The 15,382-nt window shown below is 38.3% G+C and overlaps 2 protein-coding genes across 2 annotated transcripts in view; one reads left to right on the top strand and one right to left on the bottom strand.

Moving 5' to 3' along the window:
- The window catches only part of LOC146466343 (uncharacterized), a 165,959-nt gene that overhangs the window by 11,330 nt on the left and 139,247 nt on the right, over positions 1-15,382 (top strand). The window lies entirely within an intron of this gene.
- Positions 7,298-15,320, bottom strand: LOC146466353 (cytochrome P450 10-like). The gene is made up of 9 exons (XM_085127439.1): positions 14,607-15,320; positions 13,382-13,581; positions 12,919-13,209; positions 11,894-11,991; positions 11,362-11,528; positions 10,969-11,047; positions 10,706-10,883; positions 8,809-8,852; positions 7,298-8,315 (listed from the first exon to the last, which is right to left on the bottom strand). Exons 1-9 carry the CDS (start codon positions 15,050-15,052, stop codon positions 8,205-8,207), a joined length of 1,614 nt encoding a protein of 537 aa, XP_084983565.1. The 5' UTR covers positions 15,053-15,320; the 3' UTR covers positions 7,298-8,204.

Genomic DNA, 15,382 nt, shown 5'->3' with positions numbered 1-15,382 from the left:
CCCGCCTGATTGAGTTGACAGTCGGTAAAGATATCACCTCTTACAGGTGCGGTAACTCTGGAGCAGATTTGTTTGTTTGTACGAAGTGCCACAAAGAGACTTACTTGATTCGAGAAAGCAAAGAAGAATGTAGAAGGTATCAAGGAGAGATCTGCAGTATTTATCAGTCCATTAAAGACTATTAAACGGAAAGTTAAATGACAAAGAGCCGATCAACTTGTGGTCGGGTCCTTGTGGAAAATGTCGCACGTGCCCCCGAACAAATTGCTATAACAAAGCGAGTTTCAACTGCCAAATCTTCAAAGTTTACCGACATCTCGGGTAATATTTCGATTTCCTCCACACCGACAAGGTCGACAAGATTGAAGGCAAAGCTTGATAAATATTAAAGCGACTTTGCGTAACCAGTCGGCAAATTGACAAAAATATAGCTATTTCCCGTCCTAAATTCTTTGATTGCAGTCAGTTTATAGGCATTTAAAAGAGAAATTTTGAACGTGTACTCAAAGCTTACGTAAGCTCGGTCAAGTTCTGTCTCCGCCGTGATGTTTTTCACTGTTCCCGCGAGAGGCGTTCTGAGGTCACGGTCAACCTCCCAGATTTTAGAAGGTTCACTGTGATTGGCTTAGCGGCGGAAAGGAATGTGGCGCTTGGGTAAGCAGGCGTTTGTGGGGAGGAGGTAATACGAGTCCCCTAAAAACGACTGCGTGGGAGGCTAGAGATGAGCCTAACTTATTGAACTAAAAAGTGTAATTTATGTTTGATGCAAAGGTCTCCATCCGTAGATCTTTACGACGGCCAGAACAAGCTTCACGGAGAGCAGCTTTTGACAATAGTTGGTGTTGATCGGTTAATTAGGCTGAATGTGTTCATCGCTATCGTAGACAGTACACTTCGCCAGAGAAAAATCCAAACGTTTTAGAAGTAGAAACCTTTGTGATCGTTTTATGAATTTCAATTAAATTTGTAGCAAGCATCTTTTCCCAGAGATTATTTATGGTACTATTCAGTTGATAAAGGACTGAAATTCTTATGAGAGAATAGGGCATAAAATCATCATTTCACGGATATTTATTAATTGATTACTTTAGACATCCTTGCGAATTGGAAGTCGGCGTTAAGCTCTCTGGAAAATAACGACCAGGCAGATTAAAAAATACAGTGAAGATGTACAAATGAACGTTGATATTAAAACAACGCGATCAAACACTTTTTGGATGTAAAGGAAATGTTATCGTTCATTCAATGGAATATTCGGTAGATTGGTTGTTGATATTTTTAAAGAAGCTACTTACTGTATTGTTCCAATAATTAAATAAGGGAAGTGTGTAAATTGTTTTACTCCTAGAATAACAATAATAATAATAATAATAATAATAATAATAATAATTAATTAATTAATTAAAATAATGAGAACTCTTTATTAACATATTTCAAGCAAATTGCTATTTACAAGTTAAAAGTAGAAATAAGAACTATTAAAAAACTATTAAAAAACTAATAATAATAATAACATATCTTTATTCATCAAATTAAAATACATATCTTCATATCTTCTACTGTAAGCAACATCTGATAATTTTAAAAAATAATTTTTTATGCGTTTACATCTGATCATTTTTTTTCTATGCTTTCGTATCCTTAGCTTGCAAGGACTGAGCAAGAGCAGAAAGAAGTTTAACTTTTCGCGAAGTATGGCTAATGACACCAATGAAGATCCTTCTTTAAAGCTGGGCAATTCTTGCTCAGAATTTTTTATCGGTGAATTAATTTTGATAGTTATAATCAACGTTTTCACTCTCATCACCTTTGCAAGAAATCGCCATTTACGCAAGCGAACTACGTATCTGATAATAAACCTGACTGTGGCTGATTTACTGGTGGGAGCAGTAACGGGACCACAGGAAGCATTCGGCCAAGATTTGGAACTTGGACATGGTTTCAGATAGGAAGGATTTAGTTTTTTAACCTCGGGCCTCATATTTCCCCTAGCTTCTCAAGCCAATCTTTCGTTAATTTCTTTAGAGCGGTTGCACGCCACACTTTTCCCCTTTAGGCACTGTTTAATTGATCAATGGCTTTACTTCAAGGTTATTATTGGCAGCTGGATGATAACTTTGCTTCTGGCATGCACGATGGCTGTTCTTGAAATGTTAACATTAGCTACAATTCCCTACACATTTCTATGTTACACTTGTCTTACCCTTCTTATCATAACTGTTTCCAATGTTATTATTACCATAAAAGTCAAAAGTAACCCTCCTCCGCAGCATTTTGGTGCAGTTGCGTCAGAAAGGAAATTGTCAGTAACCTTAAGCATAGTTACCGTGGTCTCTATCCTGACCATTCTCCCCACATCTATTTGGACGCTGATATCTCAATACAAATTGAACTACATGTCTAGTGCAGCGTTCAAGAAAATCTTCAAAACGGTCGGTTTATTATATTACGCTAATTCTATCGTCAATCCATTGATTTATGCCATAAGAATGCAAGAGTTTAGGAAAGCGGTTAAGGTGCTTAGTTGTAAGAGGACTACAGTGACAAGGGCTGTCCATCCTACTGAACTTCACGCAATGTAGTGCAGACGCGCAAAGCTAAAAGTAGCAAGGTAAAGAAAAAAAAATCGCGATTTGGTTTAATATGATGTCTCAATTAGTTTTGTTGGCTTTGTAGTGCAAGTTTTGAAAAACTGCTGAAAAGGGTTTTCCTTTCCTATTGTGCTAAAATCAACTGTGCAGTGACCTTTTTTTTCGTGGTACAAGTAAACTTTGAACCTTAAAGTTGCTTAAGCTCATAACAAGTACAATCATAAACTACTGGCTCAAAAAATTTGTTCAGGGCGTTATTAGACAAACAATAGGAACAGCTTCTGGAAGGTTCCCTTGAATAAAAAACTATTCACTGTGTTGCTTATGGTCTCCTCATTGTATAGCTTGCATTTGTAATTAACAAATTGAAGGACGATCATAAGTGGTCTTCCACCGATTTCGTTTTCAGTTTTATTTTATTTTTTATTTTACTTTTTTGGAGTTTCTGAGAGCCTTAGGAACGGAAGGCGACAAGTCCTTGGTAATTTCACAGAGCTTGAAATACAGTAAGCCACCTGTGCAAAACTGAGCTATTATGGTGTGTCCTACATGAAGATGTAGCTACAGGTGCTTACAGTGTTGACTACGTTGGAATTAGGCTATGCAGTGGTTCGGGGCTCATGCCTGCATTGTGTCATGCGTCATTGTTTCTCTCTAACCGAATGGTAACTGTCTGAAACTGGGTTAAGCTACAGCATTGTTAATTGAGAAACTGGTTACGTTGCCATGACAACAATGGTGTTGCAATTGATGTTGGAAGGGCCGCGACCGTACAAGAGGAACCTTTCTATTGGTCAGTTGCTCCAACACGTTTCAAAATCTATTGTGGTTTGTGCACTGTCAAGGCCAAAAATGTTAACAAAAACATATAACAAAGACGTTTGTCGGGTTTCATAGCCATTGCCTTTTAATAACTGTGGCTTCTTTAGTGGTTCATTATTTCTTGACAGATGAGAGAAAGAGGGAGAGAAAAAGAGTCCCCAATAGATCTCTTTAGGACGGACCATTAAAAAAGTGATGGGGGGGGGGGGGGGTGGGTGGGGGATTTTCAGTTTGCAGGAATTTTTTTTTTTTTTGCTCAGTGCTTGTGCAGGAATTTTTTTTTCGGTTGATACCCTCTGCACGAATTTTTTTGTTGTTTTTGTTGTTTTCCAGAAAAAAAAAACTTTAAATAAAGGATTTTTAAAAAAAAATTGTACTTTGTGGGCTTGGAATGATTACCTTTAACCCCTGAGACAATATCTAAAAATTACAGCATAATGGTCAAAACTAAACAAAAACAACGAAATTGGTGTCTAAGTAGTATCTTAAGTGCTGGTAGTAAAATCAGCTTCATACTTAAATAAAAGACTGGTCATCATTTTAAAATAATTTAAATCAAATTTCATGTACTGTCTGTTTATTGATTGTTTACTTTTTAACGCATTTTAATAACAATTGATTCAAAATTTTTCAAAACTGTTGGCGCCAAGAAATCTTATGAAATATTTCATAACAAACACTTCAAGTAGTATATAATATCAATTTACTTAAAATTTAAAAGTCAAATTCATGGTGGGATTGTTAATGTTTTTGCTTAATATTACATGGATACTCTTTTACTACAGACACAGTCTCCTTTCATTTTATACGCGATAGAGTATCATTAGCACAGTGAAATGTTGATTCTTACTTTCTATCACAATGATTAAAATGCAAATCATATTTTTTTGTATATGATCAGACTTATATGTATGATCTTGCTTCCTTTTAAATATATTTTTGTAGAATGTTTCATTTATGTGTTGGTGCTACTATTACTAGAATTTGTCTCTTTAACACTTTCGTTATAACATGATGCTGATGAATGAAACTATTCAATTCTTTCCACGTGTGCCTTTCTCATACACACTGTACTTTTACTAAACATACTTAAAGGATACATTTACTGCAAAAGCTTCTCATAGATATAAACGCAGTGTGAAAGGAGGAAGCCTTGTGGGGTGCATGGTTTCCCTGTACATTTTTGCTGCGTGTAGCCATTATGCATCGGTTCAGCTTGTTATCTCAGTATTACTGGTGTCACCTTAATAACTCTACTCTCTATAAGCCGGAAACCTCTCTAAGCCAGACAGTTGGAGTCGGTCCAGACGATGTGCGTCTTTAAGATAGAAAGGGTTCACCGTACTATATTCAAAGCAAATTTGTCCTACATCCTGATTTTTGCAGTAAAAGCTTTAAACATAAATTATTTTAAAACTATGTCGATTATTGACCGCCTTAATCCTTCAGTAAACTGCAAGTCATTCACAAGATACAAGGTACTTTTGATCACCAGATCACAAAGCACTTTGTGCGGTTTTAATTTGCCTACAGAGCACTTTGTGGTATTGACAATGAGCCACAGAGCATTTTGTGGTGAATAAAGTGAACACTTGCCCTTCAATCTAGATGCTCCTACAAGCGTTTAACAGGACTTCTTGAAAATGACTCAATTTTTTTAAATTTTGTAACCATAAAGCACTCTGTGGCCCAACGAATAAAACTACAAAGCGCTTTATGGATAAGCAGATATGCTGGAAGCGTTTTACTGACAAAATCGTTTTTCTTCAAAACTAATTGACCTATTGCTCGTGATTATTGGGTTTACTACCAGTAACAAACACAAAACAAAATACTGAGTTGTAGTAAGGGTAAATTCCAGACACGACACAAAATGTGGGGTTGGTTTGTTGTTCATACAAAACAAACTTCCACAAAAAAATTTAGATTTTCAAAACATTAAAAAGGCCATTTTGGGGCATTCTGGAAGAAATTTTCTGTCATAAAAACACTAAAAGGTATTTTCTATAATAATTCCTTTTCCTTTTGCAGAAGGAGATTAAAATCTCCAAATCTCCTTCTGCAAGAATTTTTTTCTTCCGTCTCGGCTTGCAAGAATTTTTTCGGGCATTTTGGCTTGCACGAATTTTTTTTTGTATTTTCCCCACTCCCCCCCCCCCCCCCCCCATCACTTTTCTAATGGTCTGTCCCTTAAGGAGTCGCCGACACTTCTATATAAATAAAACATCTCTAAACAAGAATGGTATTGTGTGTTATGAGCCAATCAGAATTTACCATGAACAAGCCAATAACCCAGGAAATTAAATTGCGCATGTTTCAGTTTAAAATCATTCATAATACTGTGTTCACAAAGGACAGGCTTTCCAAAGTAAGTATTGTACAGGACAATAAATGCTATTTCTGTAAAGAAAATCCTGAGACCGTTTTGCATCTGCTGTTTCACTGTCCACTTACAGTAGCTTTTTGGAATTATTTTCAGGAATGGTGGCTTCGAAACACCCATATTGAATTTAACCTTACTCCCGCTAAAGTTTTATGTGGTGTGATAGATAATTCAAGGTTCTGTACGCCACGTAGCTAGGTTTTACATATATTGTTGCAGTCTAAATGAGGCACCACTTTTCTTCCCCCTGTTTGAAACAGAATTACGTGAAAGAGCTGGCATGGAATATGATATTGCTAAGGAAAACGGTTATCTAACAAATTCATCGAAGACGTGGTTATTTGAGAGCCTCTTGAATCGCTTTCCACTACTCTTTGGCTGTTGTTCTACTGCTGTCGTTGTTTTCTTTCGCTCCTTTCTTTTCGTTCAGCTTACCCGTTCATACTGCAACATTGTAATTAATTAAAAATAAAAATAAAAAGTAGAGTGTGTGGATGGGTTGTTATCTAGGTACCTTTTAGTAGCGCAATGTAAGTTGCTTTCGTACTGTAATGTCAGTAATAAAACTGTATATATAAAAAAGTAAGTAGTGAAGATGCCGTTAGTATTGTAAATAGTGTATTTGTTAGTACCGTAGTATAGTAAGCATATATTGCAAGGACAGTCAGGACTGTAATTATTGCAATTAGTGTTAATTAGTGAACGTAAATATATGAAACATATACTTTGAACTGCGGATGAATAATCAAACAGAAGAAAGATCCTCGCAATTAATACGCAACTTGAGCAGTTGCGAAAAGAAAGCCTGAAAAAATTCAGGCTCGCACCGGCATCGCAGAGGTCATGGGTTCGAATCCCGTTCAAGCCTGAATTTTTTTCAGGCTTCCTTTTCGCAACTGCTCAAGTTGCGTATTAACTGCGAGGATCTTCCTTCTATTTGAGTGTTAATTAGTGTTAGTAGTGTTTAGTATTGTATTATTAGTGTTACGTAAAGCTAATAAAAATTTAAAAAAAAGTCCAGTGTAAGGTTGCAAAATACAGCTGAACTTGGTCTGGTTTAGGGTAGGGGTTTCAGAGTCCTAGGGATACACCCCCACCCCAAAATGTTAGACTACCCCCCCCCCCCCCCCGCCGTGGGGTATAGATTAATGTCTATCTACTTATCGACAGATTTCACCTAATTTTGTGCGAAATGCGAACCTCAGCTTACAGAGCTTTTAAAATATCCAACGCAATATTCATACGGGTGCAACGAGCGCGATAGGTCTACACTGATCTTTAACGTGTTTGGGCACAGAGATTTTTGCACCGATCAATTCGAAATTTCAACATCCCCCTCCCGGGCAACACCCGGGGCATTTGAATCTTTGAAAATTCCCGCCCCGCAGAACCAAAAGACCGTTCAAATGCGCTACCCTTGCGCCGAATTTGACGATAAAATTCCCCTCCCCAAAGACAAATGCTCCGAGTTTTGGCATATACTATTTTGAAACTGGTTCATTCACATTTAGTCAAATTTTCTATACATTCAATCTTTATTTACACAAGGTTAAAAAATTAATCAGGTTGATACAACATAAAACTACAAGATAAACTACCACTACCAAAATGCATATATATAAATATATAAAAATCCTAATCCTAAACGATAATACTAAAACCTAAAGAAAAACTTGACCTGTCTTCCCTGAATATCGTGTCTCAATTGACCTAAAATGAAGATTAAGTAATTGCTTAACTTGATTAATAAATAAGTGATTCAGCCTGCCTTTGATTACAGGGTAGGCTGTTCCAGCTATTTTTAAGTAATTTGTTCGTGGCAAAGGAATACCAATTTGTTCTCAGAGTTCCTTATTTGTAAAGAGAAAATACAGCATTTGGTTACCACTAAGTCGATACTTGATAAGGTTTCCTTTTATGAAGTGATCCTTTAACATATCGCGACGTTTTTAGCAGCGGTTCTTACGCGTGATTTTGGTACAAATCATATTTCTGAATTGTCTTGAATTGAAACACGACGAGGTTGTTAACCTCCACGTTGTACTAAAACTAAATTTGTAAATTTTATTCAAGTCTTTCTCAGTCATCCCGGTACGATCTGGCTCTGAGCTGTTGGAGGTAAAAATTGGTTGTCTATGATGATTTTACGCAGTGAGCGAGGAAATAACCGAGATTTGTTTCCTCTCGTTTGCACAGCTTGCTGCTGCAAATTAGCTGGACCACAAAGCCGTTAATCTGAATTGTTTGCTAATACCAAGTTAGTAAAATAAGGTTTCAAATTGAATTTATCCAGAGTGGGGAATTTGTTACCATCATGTAACAAGGCTGCTTTTGTGTGTTTGTTGCGTGTGAAATGAAAACGAAGACGTCAGAAACAGTCGACCAAAATGTAAATCTGGGGGTGTAATTCAAAGGCGATCGACAAACTTTATCTTAACCGGTTTTTCTGGAACAGCAAGCAGCTTTTGGTACATCTCCAATGGCTCGTGATGGTACTCTAAGCGGAACCGCTGAAGTAACTAAAAAGGATAAAAATGTTTTTAGTACATTGTGACGCAAATGTGGCGAATGTATCATTGAAGAGCTAAGCAAAAGCTTTATGAACAAGAGGCGAAAGCAATCATTTCATTGAAGTACCCCCATCGTTACGTACAATCTGAGCTTTTCAAACGCAATTCGCCCACAATAAGAAATCACCAAACAATAAAAAAATTGATTTGTTATTAAATAACAAGTTGTTTCACGAATTCATTGATGAACTACAAAAGAACACACAGAAGGCTTGTCAAAGAAAACTTTAAATTCAAAAAGCGACCGTTCTTTTAGCTGAAAACCGATAACCAAATGTTCAAAAAGGGAAAAGCCAAAGCACAAAAAAGAAATCACAAATTTTGAATCCAAATAGAAAAAACCAAACTGACAAATTTGTTTTTGCAAAACCGGATAACCGAAATTACAAAGCAACTTGATTTACACAGCAAGAGTTTGCAAAGCCAAAGATGGAATACTCACCTTGCAAACAAACACGTACATCTCCAACTCGGCTACACGACGACCTGAAAAATACGAACGACGCGTGCGACGAGTTATAATAACACAACACACAGAAAACCGACTGAAACAATCAGGTATTAAAGGATTCGAAGGGGTAAACTGCTATCAGGCGCAGTTTTTTTCGCTTAATAATAAATAATTTGGACGGCAAACGCAAAACGAATATTACAATTCTAGCAAGTGACGAGAAAAGAAAACATAAGAACGATGCCAAAGTTCGGCCTTATTAGTGAAGTGTGAGCGCAGTCTTACATGTATCATTGCCGTGCTTTGATAATAAATTAATGTTTTTACAGAGTAGGAAAAAAAAACCAGTCAGCAGTAATAAGCAGTCAAATGCACTAAAAATAGTTTCATGTAACAGGATATTTATGTTCAAGTTAAAGAACTAGCATAGCTTATAGCTCAGCATAGCTTTAAGCTCAAGTTGTTGTTTGGTTGAGTAAAGCCGGTGAAACACCTGGCGATTTTAAACGTCGATCGCCGCGATCGGCGAAAATCGTCAGGTGCAGTGTGCTCGATACGGCGATGGAATTTTCGTCGATCGCCGCGGTCGGCGTATAAAATAGCCGATATCTGGCATGTGTTCGTATGAGAAGGCGGGCTGGTCCGGTTACCGAGATCTTGCGACCGAAGCGAGCGGGAAATTTTTCCCATATGAACACTCCAGCCCGGATACCGGGACTGTCCGGGCGAAACATTTTCAACTGCACATGGCTTGTAATGTCGCTAACAAGTCGGAACGCGGTTCCAGGAGTATTTTGGGGGCCTTTTGGACATTTTTCACCTCGGTAACCGGGATTAAATTTCCCTTATGAGCAGAAGACAAAATTCCTTCCGCCTACCCGGCTCATATGGAGAGGCCCTAAATGCGCTGGCATTCGCCAAGTGTGCCCGTTCACGCAATTTTCTAAGTCCATCGCTGCGAATCTCCAGTCAAGTCAACCAATCAGGTTGGGCGATTTTATCACATGACTTTTCTAAATGCCCCTCGATGGAGCCCGGGAACAGGGTTGAAGTGCCACATCGCCGCGATCGGCGAAAAAAAATCGCCAGGGGCCAGTTGTTCAAAGGCCGGATAACTTTATCCAGTGGATAAGTCACTATCCAACAGTTTCAATCTGTGCAAAGATTTCAGTATTTTCTCTTGTACAAGCGAATATGCACACTCTAACCAGAGTTAAGTTTGGGAGTGTACGAAAACCTTGGACAACGTTTAACGTGAAGTATATCTTAGACCCTGTGTAGTGCCTTATCCAGTGGATAAAGTTACCTGGCCTTTGAACAACTGGGGCCAGGTGTGTCCGCCGCATCAATCGGTGGCGAAAATCGCTTGCGATCGCGGCGAGTTTGATCGCCAGCGAAAGTCGCAAGCGATTTTTTCCTACCGATTGATGCGGACACACTTAAGCCGGCGACACACCTGGCGATTTTATACGCCGCTCGGACACACCTGGCGATTTTTTTTGCCGATTGCGGCGATGTGGAAGTTTTGAAAAGTCAATGTGATGAAATCCCCAACCTGATGGGCTAGCTTTCCTGGCGATTCGCAGCAATGACCGTAGAAAATCGCGGGAACGGGCACCCTTGGCGAATGCCGGCGAATTTAATCGTCGATGTCTGACATGCGAGATATCGGCGATTTTATACGCAGATCGCGACGATCGGCGAAAATCGCAATCGCTGCACCGGAACACCTGGAGATTTTCTCCGATCGCGGCGATGGGTGTATAAAATCGCCAAGTGTGTCGCGAAGCATATCAGATTTCCACGGGTCAACTATCGGCCCAATATCCCCCTTCAGGGAAACACTCTTGTTTAAATAGTCAAGCCTCCACAAGTTGATACTTCTCACCTAGACACATACGGGTTCCGAATCCAAACTGCAGATTAGAAAATGCGAGGTTCTCGTCTTTGCTACCCTCATTTTCGTCTTTGTTTCCTCTCAGCCATCGCTCGGGTTTCATCTCCAAAGGATCCTTAAAGTATTTTTCGGAGCGTGACGTGCTGTACATTTCCATAAATACGTACGTCTGCAAACAATGAACGGAAAGCTTATATGACGCGAAGACGTAGAAGTAAAAAAAAAAAAAAAAACGAAGACAAAACAGGACTCACATTTGCTGGAACATTGTATCCAGATAACACGGTGTCTTGATCCAAAGCCCGTGCCAAGGCTGCGGTGGCAGGGGTGAGCCTACAAGAAGAAAAACTTAATTTAAGTATTTACCTAACGTATAATACAGGCATTGAAGGAAAGCATGGTGAAAACCTAGCATTTACATTGGTGTTTTCTCATGTAAAATGTTTCTGTACCGTAAGAAAAATTTCTTTTAGTTTTCGAAGGGAGGGTTAAAGTCATTTTTAATGATTTCTCTATTCCTCAGTTGTTTTTTGTCTACAGAGGAAAAAAACTGAACTGTGTGGAAGAAAAGATGAACGGGATTGTTGAAAACTCAGTATAAAACAAACGGGGAATAGAGAACTGAACCGCGAGACAAAGCGTCTTACCTCATAGATTCCTTAAGACAAGCCTTAAGATAGGAAAGCTTGGAAATATTCTGAGTTGTCACAGTACTATTTTTTCCCACAACACCGTCTATCTCCTGGAAGAGTTTTTCTTGGACATCAGGAAATCTTGCCAGATTGTATAGAAACCAAAGAAGAGTACTGCCTGTCTGCATTTAACATTAGCAAAGAAACAAAGCAATAAATTAAATTAATTTGGACTAGGAGAAAAAACTGAAAATGATCGACAATGGAGTGTAAAACGCGCAATTTGATTGCTTTAAAGGAGCTTGTGATGTAAGTACATGCGCGGAAAGAACGTCACAAACTGCAGAAAGTTCTCTTGGCATTAGCGAATAGGCGTGCTCAAATAATTGTAACAGATCATGAATAACGGAACAAAAAGCCATTTGCTCTCGGAATCCTCGCCCAAATCACCACTATGACGGAACGGCTTTCTAATGCTGTAAGCCATAACACATCTCAGTAACACAATTTTTTCCTCTGTAGTCTAATAACTGTATTATAAACTTACTGTATCAACTCCAGTAGCAACTATATCAATTGCATGAATGTTCACTTCCTCGGGAGTGAGATCTTCCTTTGTAAGTAGATATGTCAACACCGGTACAACTAAAAATTTATAATGAGAATAAATATATTGAGAATGATGTATATTATCAGTAATGACACAGGCAAACTCTGGAAAAGAAAATTCCGAGTGCTTCTATCAAGAGTCAAAGCTAAGACCTTCCGATTGCTAGTTCGGGTGCTCTTCCACTGAGCTACAGGAGACTCGTGAGAGCTAAGGCCATTAAACTAGGTTCATGGGACAAACATCCTGCATACTGCTAGGATTGGAATGTCAATGCATGGCATGTGTGCAATGAAATGAAATGTGATGTCATATTTTAAGCCTGGTGAACAAATGAGAATGATGTATTATTCAGTAATGACACAGGCAAACTCGGAAAAAGAAATATGTAAACCCAAAATGGCAACCTTGAACAAGCGTAATGAACTCTTACAGTATCAACCTGCAGGCATCAAAGAAAATACATTCTTAGATATAACAGTCTTGGTCATCTTACCGTCATGAACGGAAATAAGCAAGCCATAGTAGTGAATGTAATTGTATTCTTTTTTTTTTTCTTTCGTTGTATCCTAGCGTATTGTAAGTATTATTTGTATGTATTGTAAGGGTAATATAGATATTGTCAATAAAAAAAAAATTCTTACCATCGTGAACCTTTGTTGTGGCACACCGTTTTCATAAGCACTTATCAGAAGTTCTGTTTCTTAATGTGGGATTAACGACGGTCCTGTGAGTAACGATCTGCGCTCACAACTAGTAAGATATTTATTATATCCCTGAGGTTAATTGGGCTCATGGGAAAGGAATTACAAGTAACTAGTTGAAGTTTAGCGGGTCGTATGGCCAGCAAAATATATTATTGACCAATCACAGCATGACTACAAACTGAGATATAATAGCATTAAATGACATTAATCAAAAATATTGAATTTCATTAGAATTTAAACAGAATGTCAGAAACATACTTTGTTTGTTAGCTGCTTCATCAGTTTCCTTTTCAGCCATTTTTTTTATTTCTCTCATTTTCTTCTCTACAAAGCCCCGACCAATTTCCAAGATGGTATCACTACACTTGAAGAATTTCTTCAATGTTGGCGTATCAATGTACTGTCGTGCAAATCTGCTTACTGCACTGAAAAGTAGCTTTTGGGAAAGTGAGAAAAAGTTTTGAACTTCCTTGATGAATGTCAAGGCTTCCTCAGGTGTGGGTTCTTCATACAACCCCAGACGAGCATCAAATGCGACGGTCCCAATACCTGACCAAATTTAAAAAAAAAAAAGAAAGAAAGAAAAAAAGAAAAGAAGAAAAACATTTCAAAAACAAGCATTTACCATACATATTTTACAGCACACAGCTGAAACTCATTTTCCAATAAAGTTTCCTGGATCCTTTACACAAGAACATGCAATTTTAACTTTGAAACTTACTTTCTGTGGAAAATCTACTGATTTCCCCTTCCAAGTCAGGAATGTGATCATCTGGTCCACAAGCCTCCTTCAGTTTAACAAACCTCGCAATAGCATCATCGGTAACAGCATTAAAGTTGTCAATGTTTTCCTCCACTATTTTTGGACGCATGATTTTGGGAGCGATACTTTGTCGAACACTTTTCCATTCTTCTCCATCTCTAAAATGTAAAAAAAAAAAAAAAAAAAAAATTAAGAAGAGGCATTTACAATGTGACACACTGGAACTGTTGTTTGTGGGTGTAGGGTTAGACTGGGTGAGTCGCTACTGATGATTGCATGATATAAATGACTAATTTACTGAGGGATGGAGGATTACGTACTCCATTAATAATTATTATTACAGTAGTACGTAGGCCATAGTGCAAGGTCACTTGCTGAGTTTAGCTGCCTTAGTTATTCCCATAGTGTGACCCACTGAATTAATCTAGAACAGTTAGTATTAATAGTATTACCTAGCTGAAAAAAAGCTCGCTCTCCAAATCTATCAAGCATTAACCATTAAAATCCAACCAATTTTGATTATTAATTGTACCCCTGTTTGTGAATTGATCCGGTGAATGCCATGACGTTGAGTAACAAAAGGCACATTAACTGCAGAACAATTAGCTGACGGCCAATTTAATACAAGATCTAGTTTAATGACACTCCAGTGCCAGTTTCCTCCTTGATAAGCTACAACTTAAAATTCATAGGAGGTTCATAATTATGGTAATATTGAACTGAATGGAGTGCACATACGCATGATTTCCAAATCGAACGAACGCGCAGCGCGTGTTTGATTTGAAATCACAAGTATGATTTTAAACCAAAATTGCACGACACAAAGTTCAATTACAACTTTATTACACCTATTTTGAAATCACAGAGTATCATTATTGTCAATTTTAATATTCTATTTTTGTTACTTCATTTCCATTTTGATGGGCTAAAGAAAGGATGCGATTTAGAGCAAAAAATGGTGGAATTCGGGAATAAATCGCACTGTTGAGAGCCAATCAGATTGCAAGGATCACCAGTGTATTAAAGGGCTGCTTTAACCACCATACACAATTAGCCTGCAAAATAATAACGCAATAATGCTCCCATAGGAGCGAGAAGGTGGCTAAACTATCCGCACAAATTTGCTCTCTATGCATGTAAATACAATCGCTGTTTCCTGTACAAAAATAAAGTGTTTACTTACGACAAGAATACACCAGTAGTCAAGTTCCTGCGTTTACGATACTCACTCCAAATATCTACCGGCGGTCTCCGAGGATACTTTCCCTCTGCCCGAAACACTTTCTTAAAATCCTCAGGGTCAATAACATGCACCGCTGGCATGCCCATAATCATGTTCTCCTTGTAAATGGGGCCATGCTCTGCAAACAGGATGTCGTTTAACTTGTATACTTTCGTGAAGCCTTCGGTTTTACCATAAAAATCCACCATGGCCTTCAAGCCAGACTTGGGTCCGGGGATGTCTTCGAAAGGTCGTGCGTCATGAACATTTGCTGAGTCACCCAAATCCTCGTGGCTTTCCCGAGTGATCGCTTGTGTTTTCTGCGATCTCCAGACAGCTACCAAAGCTTTGAGATTTTGTTTTCTGTGCAGAAGGCTCCTGCGAAGAGCGATGCTTGAGGAATACATTTTTAATTTGCCAGATGCTCCGGGTGTCACGAAAAGACCCGCCCCCGCACGCAATGAAATCCGACGTTCGATGTGCTAAATGTACGTCACGCACTTCTGATCGTCGCCTCCACACAGCTGTAACCGGTATCACAGTTCCAAAATTTCAGATTGTGACGGCCATCATAAATTTAGGATCTGGTGCATTTATAGTGTATGACATTAGATGACGATGCAATCAACAACAAAGACCAAAATGCAATCTCAACAAAACTAAAATGTTGACATTACGTAATGCAAATTTGCCAGAAACTTTTTGTTTTGTTTGCAAAACACCCTTTTGAAACCCCT

Source organism: Pavona decussata, unplaced genomic scaffold, assembly GCF_977016875.1.
Source record: "Pavona decussata unplaced genomic scaffold, jaPavDecu1.1 SCAFFOLD_145, whole genome shotgun sequence".
Lineage (NCBI taxonomy): Eukaryota > Metazoa > Cnidaria > Anthozoa > Scleractinia > Agariciidae > Pavona > Pavona decussata.
This window is presented reverse-complemented; position numbering and strand designations above follow the sequence as displayed.

Coding starts and splice junctions, on each gene's coding strand:
- LOC146466353 (XM_085127439.1), bottom strand. CDS start 15,052: ATGTATTCCTCAAGCATCGCTCTTCGCAGGAGCCTTCTGCACAGAAAA. Junction 13,582..14,606: donor ACTACTGGTGTATTCTTGTC/GTAAGTAAACAC, acceptor TTTACATTTTAG/AGATGGAGAAGAATGGAAAA. Junction 8,853..10,705: donor CGGAACCCGTATGTGTCTAG/GTGAGAAGTATC, acceptor CGTATTTTTCAG/GTCGTCGTGTAGCCGAGTTG.